The sequence below is a fragment of the Pteropus alecto genome, unplaced genomic scaffold, assembly GCF_000325575.1.
Source record: "Pteropus alecto unplaced genomic scaffold, ASM32557v1 scaffold86, whole genome shotgun sequence".
Taxonomy (NCBI): domain Eukaryota; kingdom Metazoa; phylum Chordata; class Mammalia; order Chiroptera; family Pteropodidae; genus Pteropus; species Pteropus alecto.
The window spans coordinates 21,298,509-21,308,730 of NW_006442109.1; the positions used below are offsets into that span (position 1 = coordinate 21,298,509).

The 10,222-nt window shown below is 34.2% G+C and overlaps 1 protein-coding gene across 4 annotated transcripts in view; it reads right to left on the reverse strand.

The window, feature by feature from the left end:
• Window positions 1–10,222, reverse strand: part of USP8 (ubiquitin specific peptidase 8) — a 48,820-nt gene that overhangs the window by 20,978 nt on the left and 17,620 nt on the right. For all 4 annotated transcript variants that reach the window (XM_006920369.3, XM_025038781.1, XM_006920368.3 and 1 more), the window contains 2 exons: window positions 9,805–9,967; window positions 1,656–1,698 (listed from right to left, as the gene is read on the reverse strand). In XM_006920369.3, coding sequence (XP_006920431.1) covers window positions 1,656–1,698; window positions 9,805–9,967 — 206 coding nt within the window. The remainder of the gene's footprint in view (window positions 1–1,655; window positions 1,699–9,804; window positions 9,968–10,222) is intronic.

Sequence of the window (10,222 nt, forward strand, 5' to 3'; positions counted from 1 at the left end):
AACTTCAATGCTCTGTTTATAGAAGTTCAACGCTCTGTTTATAGAAACTTAAATACCAAACTTAAACTAACATTAAATATGTTTTTGACATTTATCAAGCAACTTCAATGCTCTGTTTATAGAAGTTCAATGTTCTGTTTATAGAAACTTAAATACCAAAACTTGCTGTTGAGATTACAATTACATCTGGTGTCAGCTCCATTACTGATATAAAGTAAAAGAAATTAATATGTGAATTCATGAATATATTCTATTTTTAAAAATTAAGCCTTTTGAAATTTGTCAACCAGAAGAAATATATAGGGCTCAAAAATTCTTAAAAGTTTCTAAATTCTTTTTTTAAAAGAGTCTTTGATGGGGTCTTATGGGGGCTATTTTAGATTTTCAAGTATTCCCAGAGTGACAAGTCAAAAGTGTGTTGTTTCATGATTACAACCACCTGTCTTTATTGGAACACAGTTGGACTCGTTTATTTACATATTGTCTATTGCTGCTTTCATGATACAATGGCAAGGATCATAGGGCCCCAAGCCTAAAATATTTACTATCTAGCTCTTTAATATTCAGCCAAAATAAACATTCTCAATGTGGCTATTTTCTTTTTCCAGCTTCTACCACCTGAGTGAAAGGTTGAAAAGTACTACGAGAGAGCTTAAATATGTAAAGAACTATTTCTTCAGCAGTGAGCTGTGAGAAGAATGTAGTTACAGTATCTCCTAAGCTAAAATACCCTAGCTGTTAATAACAATGCTACTTCCCTTTCTAAACATCAAGATCATTTTGACAACAAAACAGTCTAAACGGGTTGAGAACAAACCATTGAGAATTAAAGCAGAGTAAGATAAAAATGAACATATGAATAAAAACAAATCTTAGAATGAATTGATTAGGAAAGTATCTTACTAAATAAGTTTATTTGACTGTTGTATTGGCAATATTTTAAAGAATTTATTTTAATGTTACGTACAATTAATATTTAAGTTAAAACTTTTCTGAGAGGAAAAGTTGCAATTGCCTAAGTCTTGTTCTTTAGGTCACATATTTGTACTAGAGCATCAACACCACCTGAGGATAACATTAAAATTATTGGTTTAGATTTCTGAAGGGAGTGCAGAAGCCTTCTAAATAATTAAGTCTTCAACCTAGAGTCATAAGTAGTAATAGATAATTTATATAAAGTTTACTACATGTTCTACTAGTTTCACATATATTAACTCATTCAATCCTCACAATAACCCTATTAAATAGACACTATTATTACCCCCACTTTAAAAATGGGGAAATTAGGTTAGGTTAAGTAACATGCTCAAAATCACATGGAAATTCAGAGGAGGAGCCATTGTTCAAATCCAGGCAGTCTACCTTCTGAGAGTCCATGTTCTTGACCACGATACAAACTACATCTCAAAAAGAAAAATATTACAAACTGTGGTTTTGATGCTTTCAATTGCATATTACCATAAATATTCTCTATGATATATAAATTCAGAACATCATACATTTTCAATATATTTGTACAGGTTAGGAAAAATGATAAAGCTTACATACAGATTAGAAACAATGTTAAAATCTCACTGTGTAAAATCTGAAGCTTATTCTGATTAAAAGATCTGAGTAATAACCTAAAAGAACTCCCTCTTTCTGTACATACTTACCTTTCTCTGTGGTCTCATTCTTTTCGCTCTTTTCACCATTTATCTATTTCATAGAAAAAAAAAGTTTCAACTTTAGTAGAAACAAAAATTTTCATAGAAACAAAAAGTTCAACTTTAATACTTCATTAAAACAAAGCCTAGGAAATTAAGAGTACAGAGTTACTGGCATTTTATAAAAATACAGATGAACAGTAATGACATTACTGGCAGTAGTTTACAGCAAAAATAACTAGCAGTATATCAGAACCATATGACATTTCCTCAAAATTTTCTTCAGTTAGCAGCCAAATATAATTTAAAAGCAGAGATTGTTAAAGAAATTTTTAAATTTAATTTAATGAGAGAGTACTTCTTGCAATGAAATAAAAATGGGGCTATTCCCTGGCAAAAATATTCAGTGATGAAAGAGAAAAACCTACAAATAAGAACACTTTACCCAGCAAGGTGAAGGGGAGATAAAGAGCTTCTCAGATAAGCAAAAGCTAAAGGAGTTCAACATCACTAAACTAAACCAGCACTATAAGAAATGTTAAAGGGACTTCTTTAAGTAGAAAAGAAACAGCCAAAAGTAAAACCAAGAAAATAACAGAAAGAAAAAAAACTCATGTATTAAGGCAAACATTTAGTAAAAGTAGTGGATCAACCATATATACGGTAAATATAAGTTAAAAGAAAAAGTAGTAAGATCATGTGTAACTACAATAATAAAGGGATATATATGTGCCCATGCACACACACATACACACACACTCGCACACAAAAGATGTAAAATATGACAAAAATATATACGTGGGAAGGTTAGTAAAAAACGTAAAGCTTTCCAGATAGTATATGATTCCAGTTATGTGAGGTACCTAGAGTGGGTACCTCTAGTCAAATGCATAGAGACAGAAAGTAGAATGGTGGCTGCCAGGAGCTTGGGGGAGAAGGGATTTTGGAGTTATCGTTTAATAGATATAGTTTCTGTTCTGCAAGATAAAAAGAGTTCTGAAAATGGATAGTGGAGATGGGTGCACAACAATGTGAATTTACTTAATACCACTAACTGTGTACTTAAAAAAATGGTTAAGATGTTAAATTTTATGGAAAAATGGCGTAGATGATAAAGGCTTTGTTCATCTGCTCTTGTGAACACATGGAAACACAAAGCAAACAGCAAGCAGAGTCGCCTGGGGTCTAGATGAACAAGCTGTATAACTAGGGAGAGAAATAAAAAATCACCCTGCAATGGGAGGAGGTAGAAATAAAAAATCACCCTGCAATGGGAGGAGGTAGGACTGACCGAGGATGCGAGGTTACCATGGCTGAGCCAGACAGAGGCTGCAGCAGCTGCAGACGTTACTCTTAAAGGGGCTGTGTCTGTGACTGAATTTTTGCAGTGACAGCCTCGCTTGTTCTGAGCACCAGCACCCCGTAGGCTGCTGGGGGCAGGGGGCACCAGGGACATACAGGGGTACTCTGAATTGTTGAAGTGAGGGCCAGAGGTGAGGTTTTCTCCCATGCAGAAGTGCTGGTGGTAACCATTGTTCCTCTGTTGAGCCCTCCCCACTCCCAATATGCAGACCCAGCGCCACCACAGATAGCTGAGACATCATCAAACTGGATAACAGAGGTCACTCCACCCAGAGGATTCCCTGAAACTCCTCCTGTCCGAAGTCATGGCCCTACCCAACCCACATCTAGTTGTGTCCTTGTCAAGTCCTGTGCAACTTGCTGAGCAAGCTCCAAGACCCACATTGGTGGCAGCTGACCTCAGTTTCTGGCATGGTTTCTTGAGGCAACTATAAGCACAGCATCTGTGGATTGCTTGCTCAGTCTTAACAGGTGGCCCTGAATGGGCACAGGCTGGGGCTAAACTTGGCCTGTAGCTGAGCCCCTCTCAAGACTGTGCCACTAACACCTACTACACAAAGCCACACTAATAAGACCGAGAGACTTAGGAGCTTTGCTTATGTACATATAAACAGACACAGAAAGGCAGCCAAAATGGGAAGACAAAGAAGCAGAAACCATATGAGAGAACAAAACAGAGACCCAGGAATCAGTGGAGTCAAGCAATCTAACAGATGCAGAGTTCAAAACACTGGTTATATACTCAATGAATTTAGGGGAAGTGTAGATGAATTCATTGAGAACTTCAACAAAGAGATAAAAAAAAAAAATGGAAATGGAAATCATAAAAGGGAACCAGTAGAAATGAAGACTACATTATCTGTGATGAAGATTATATTAGAGGGAATTAACAAAGTGGATGAAAAAGAGGATCGAACCATTAATATAGTGGATGGGAATGCCAAGGACACTCAATCAGAACAACGAGAAAAAAGAAGCCAAGAATATAATAATAAGTTAAAGAGTCTTTGGGACAAAATTAAATGTAAAATTATCCGTGTAATAGGGGTGCCTGAAGGAGGAGAGGGAGAACAAGAAGTGGAAAAGCTATTTGAAGAAATATTGATGGAAAACTCCCCTAACCTGGTGAAGGAAATAGACATACAATCCCAGGAAGCTCAGAAAATCCCAAGAAAGAGGAACCCAAAGAGGCCCACACCAAGACACATCATAGTTAAAATGCCAAAGGTTATATAAAAAGAGAGAATCTTAAAAGCAACAAGAGAAAAGCAGTTAGTTACCCACAAGAGAGTACTCATTAAACTGGCAGCTGATTTCTCAAAAGAAACTTTGCAGTACAGAACAGTTTGGCACAAAATATTCAAGTGATGAAAACCCAGGACTACAACCAGGAATACTTTATCCAGCAAAGCTATCATTTAGAGTTGAAGGACAGATAAAAAGCTTCCCAGACAAAAATAAGTAAAGGAATTCATCAGCACCAAGCTATTACAGAAAGTTGGAGGGACTGCTTTAAGAAGAAAAAACATGTATTAAAATCATGAATAAAAATGTTAATAACTACATATCTATCAATAACTACCTCAAATGGAAAAGAATTAAATGCTCCAACCAAAGGATAGGGTGGCTGAATGGATAAGAAAACAAGACCCCTGCATATGCTGCCTACAAGAGTCTCACTTCAGATTAAAAGACATACACAGACTAAAAGGAAGGGGATAGAAAAAGATATTGCCTTGATGGACCTAGAAGATATTGTGCTAAATGAAGTAAGTCAGATAGTGAAAGACAAATACCACCTGAATTTCAGGAGGAACCTAAAGAACAAAATAACAATAACAAAAACAAAAACAATCTCATAGATACAGAGAATATTTTGAGGGCAACTAGACAAGAGGGGTTGGAGGGGATGGTGAAAAAGGGCAAAGGGAGTAAGTACAAATGGATAGTTAGAAAATCGTCATGGAGATATAAAGTGTAGCATAAGGAAAATAGTTAATAATGTTGTAATAAATAGGTAAGGGGGGAAGTAGGGTACTAGATTTAGTGGGATGACCACTTGAGCTCTAATCACTATGCTGTACAACTAAAACTAAAATATTATTGTATGCCAACTATAATTGAAAAAAAAAACTCATTGAATTGTACAATGTAAATATGAGCGACTAATTGTCTAATATATTTAAATAAAGCTGGGGAAAGAAAAGATGTTAAATTTTATGTTATGTGTATTTTACCACAATAAATTAAAAAAACAAACAAACATAGGGCCCTATCTCCCAGTCTCTGTGGGAGGGTAGAAGCCTAACTTCTGTAAGTGACAAATAGCAAACACAGATGATCTCTCACATTGACCAATCTCCCCCTAACATTTTCCAATACCTCTCCATTAGCTAACCAGCATTTCAATTATTTATTTTATTTATTTTTATTTTTTATGGTGATATTGGTTAACAAAATCCAGTAAGTTTCAGTTGTACATTTTAACAGTAAGACATATATATGCTTACATTATATGTTCACCTCCCATAGTTAATTTCTTTTGTTACCACATATTTGACCCATTTTACCCCATCTACCTCCCCTCTCCCCCCAGCTAACCAGCATTTTAAAATCTTCCTACATTTTGTTTAAGCATTATTGAGTTAAGTTTTTCTCCCATATTACAGTAGTCTTAAATAAAGTCTTCCTTAAAGTTAAAAAAAGCAGGTTTTTAGAATGTGATTATAAGTGACCATCAACTTTATAAAAATAGACTATAATAAACATAGCTTGTTATATATGAATCTTATGGTAACCACCAAAACCTTATAATAGGTACAAAAAATAAAGAGAAAGGAACTAAAACAAACCACTAAAGAAAGCAGTGTACTAAAGAAGAAAGGAACAGTGAAAAACAATGAAACAAACAAAACAATTAATAAAATGGAAATAACTACATAGCTCCAATTAAAAGACACAGGGTGGCTAAATGGATAAATAAACAAGACCCAAACATGTAATGCTTACAGAAGACTCACTTTAGAATTGAAAGACACACACAGACTGAAAGTGAAGGGATGGAAAAAAGAGATTTCAGGCTAATGAAAGTGAAAGAAACCTGGGGTAGCAATACTTACATCATACAAAATAGACTTTGAAACAAGACTATAACTAGAGACAAAGAAGGATATTACAGAATAATAAAGGGACCAATCCAACATGAGAATATAACATTTGTAAACATTTTGCACTCAATGTAGGATCATCTAATAACATAAAGCAGGGGTCTCCAATGCCCAGGCCGCGAATAGGTACTGGTACTGAAGCTTTATCTGTATTTGCAGCTGCTCTCCATCACTAGCATCACAGCCTCAGCTCCACCTCAGATCATCAGGCATTAGATTCTCATAGGAGCACCGGTTCCTGGTGCCAAAAGAGTTAGGGACCACTGCCTTAAATGACCCATTAAACCAGAGAGACTTGATATTTCAGAATGTTCCACCCCAAAAGAGTATAGTATATATTCTTTTCAAGTGCACATGGAACATTTTCCGGGATAGACCACATGTTAGGTCACAAAACAAGTCTCAATAAAATTAAGAAGACTGAAATTATATCGAGCATCTTCTCTGATCACAACAGTATGAAACTAGAAATCAATTACAAAAAGAAACTAGAGAAAACAAAAAACACATGGATATTAAACACCAAGCTACTAAACAATCATGGTTAACAAAGAAAATAAGGAAATAAAATTACTTAGACAACACAATGATCCAAAATATATGGCCAAACCAGTTCTAAGAGGAAAATTCATAGTGATACAGGCCTAACTCAAGAAACAAAATAAATTCCAAATAAACAGTCTAATCTTACCCCTAAAGGAACTAGAAAAAGAACAAAGCTCAAGTGAGTAGAAGGAGGGAAATAATAAATATCAAAGCGAAAATAAACAAAATAGAGATTGAAGAAAAATAAAACATACCAATGAAACTAAGAGCTGGTTCTTTGAAAAGATAATTGACAAAACTTTAGCCAGACTCATCAACAAAAAGAGGGAGGCTCAAATACATAAAATCGTAAATGAAAAAGGAGAGGCAACAATTGACACCAAAGAAATACAAAGGATAAGAGAATACTATGAGCAATTATAAGCCAACAAACTGGACAACCTAGAAGAAATAGATGAATTTCTAAAAACACAATCTTCCAAGACTGACTCAAAAAGACACAGAAAATCTGAACAGATTACCAGCAATGAAATTGAAGCAGTAGTCAAAAATATCCCCCAAAACAAAAACACAGGACCATATGTCTTCATAGGTAAATTTCACCAAATATTTAAAGAATTACTATCTTTCTCAATCTATTCCCAAAAATCAAAAGGAGGTAACACTTCCAAACACATCCACAGGGCCAGCATTACCCTACCAAAACAAGACAAACACAACAACAAAAAAATTTAGGCCAATATCCCTGATGAACACAGATGCAAAAATTCTCAACAAAATACTAGCAAACCAAATTCACAAGACATTAAAAAGATTCCCATGATCAAGTGGGATTTATACCCGGGATGCAAGGACGGTACAATATCTGCAAAACAATTGTGATACATCACATCAACAAATCCAAATATAAAAATCGTATCATCTCAATAGATGCAGAAAAAGCATTTGACAAAATTCAATATCCATTTATGATAAAAACTCTCAACAAAGTAAGAACAGAAGCAAATTACCTCAAAATGATAAAGGCTACATATGACGAGCCCACAGCTAACATCGTAGAATTAACAAATAAATTCAGTAAAATAGGATACAAAATTAATATACAGAAATCTGTTGCATTCCTATGCACTAATAACAAACATTCAGAAGGAGAAACTAAGAAAACAATCCCATTTACATTAAAAAGAATAAAATATCTAGAAATAAATTTAACTAAGGAAGTGAAAGACCTGTACTCTAAAAATTAGAAGACACTGAAGAAAGAAACTGAGGAGTACACAAATAAATGTAAAGACATACCATGCTTATGGGTTGGAAAGATTAATAGTGTTAAAATGACCACTACCCAAATCTACAGATTCAGTGCAACCCCTAGCAAAATGCCAATGGCATTTTTATAGGAATAGAACAAATCCTAAAATGTATATGGAGTCATAAGAGACCACAAAAGCAATTTTGAGAAACAAGAACAAAGTTGGAGGTATCAGGCACTTGAATTTCAAATTATACTACAAAGCTGTAATAATCAAAAGAATGTGGTACAGGCATAAAAACAGACATAGATCAATGGAACAGGGTGGAGAGCCCAGAAATAAACTGGTTATATGGTCAATTAATCTATGACAAATGAGAGAGGAATATACAATGGAGAAATGATAGCCTCTTCAATAAGTGGTGGTGGGAAAACTGAAGATATACGCAAAAAAATGAAACTGGACCACTCTCTTACACCATACACACACACAAAAAAACTCAAAATGGATTAAAAATGTAAATATAAGTCCTAAAATTCCTAGAAGAAAACATAGGTAGTAAACTATTTAACATCAGTTACTAGAATTAGTGTGATCACATTGTAAGGTATTTAAGTGTTGAGTCACTATATTGTACACCTAAGTCTAATAATGTATGCCAACTGTATTTAACTTTTTAAAAAATGTCCCTTCTTTGAGATGTATACAGAAAAATTTAGGAGCAAAATCATATGTTACCTGGAATCTGCTTCTAAATAATCTAGCCAAAGAAAAGGGGAAAGGTGCAGATCAAAAATATGACAAATGTTAGTTGATTACTGAAGCTGGGTAACAAGGTTTAATTGTATTTTCTTTTCAATATAAAAAGGCTAAACAAAAGTAAAACAAAAAAGTAGTTGGCTCTGCTGTTGGAAAGTCAACAAATGAAGAAATTTAAAAAGTCCCTTTTGGTTCTTTGAAGTCTTATTATTTTTTTATGTCAGCCATTTGACTTATAAATGAACATCTAAGGCAGTATATTTCTTACATGAACCCCTAAAATCAAAAGATCAGATTTCTTCATTTATTTTTACATAATGCCTAGTCCAGTATCACAAACAATTCAATAACTATTTTTTAATGAAAGCAATGATGGTCCTCATACAAATGGTTAGCTAAAACCTACAAAATGCTTAAAAGAAATTAAAGCAGAAATCTTTCCATGAATCTCAACAGTGCAGAAGAAATTACATTTTAGGAAGAATAGTTACTGAGGAGGTGAAGGCAGGACAATACAGTGACAGCTAGAAGGTAGAGATTCAGTCATCGATGGTGTTTGACAAACAACTGTTATTGAAAAGACTGCAAGTAGATGGTGAACAAAATGGAACGAAAGAGAAAAAAGCAAAGGAGGAGAGAATGAGACCCCAGAAATAGATAAAAGGTTTGGCACCAAATAAGTAGCATACCAAGTCTTTCTTTTAATGTAAATTATCTTTAATTAGAAAAAAGAAACTTTAAAGATCATTTATTTAAGATCTTCATTTGGCAAATGAGGAAATGAGAACTCAGATATACTGAATTACAGCTCAAACGCTCTTTCCAAACGCTCTAATCAAAGTTATAGTGACTGCTAAAAACTAATGTACAGAACATATTTCTGTAGATGCTCCAAGAAAAACTTGGTACCAACTGAAGCTAAAATATTCAATTCAATTTCTAATAAAACACATTAAATTTTATCTTTGTTGCCTAAAAGAACGTTGTAGTGATAACTCAACTCTTCTTCTTATGCAAATCATCTGAGAAGAAGAATGAACCTTTTTATCTCACAGAATAAATCTGAAATACCTTTCGGATTTTGTCTTTGGAATCTAATACATTTTCCAAAGAACTTTTAGCTGATGTGCCACCATCCTCTCTTCCTGCTTCTTGTTTTTTCTGTTTCTGCAGTTTCTCTTGCTCCTGTCTGTCCTTTTCTTCAAGTTTTTTCCGAACTTCAGCTTCTTCATATCTAGTTGAAAAAAGAAGTCAAGATGTTTTTTATGGCCATAATCATGGAAAGTAAAGGAGTTCCAGTTACATAACACCAGTACCCTGCTTGGGTACACATTTTCACCCAGCAATTGAAATTTGACACTGCCGTTGTTCATTACAAGCTACAACTTGTAAATCTGCCTTCTGTAGATTTATTTTAAATTGCCCCAAAATCTTAAAAAGAAACTCTATGTTCTCAAATTGAAGTTGTTTAATGCTCTTGTTGCTCTTT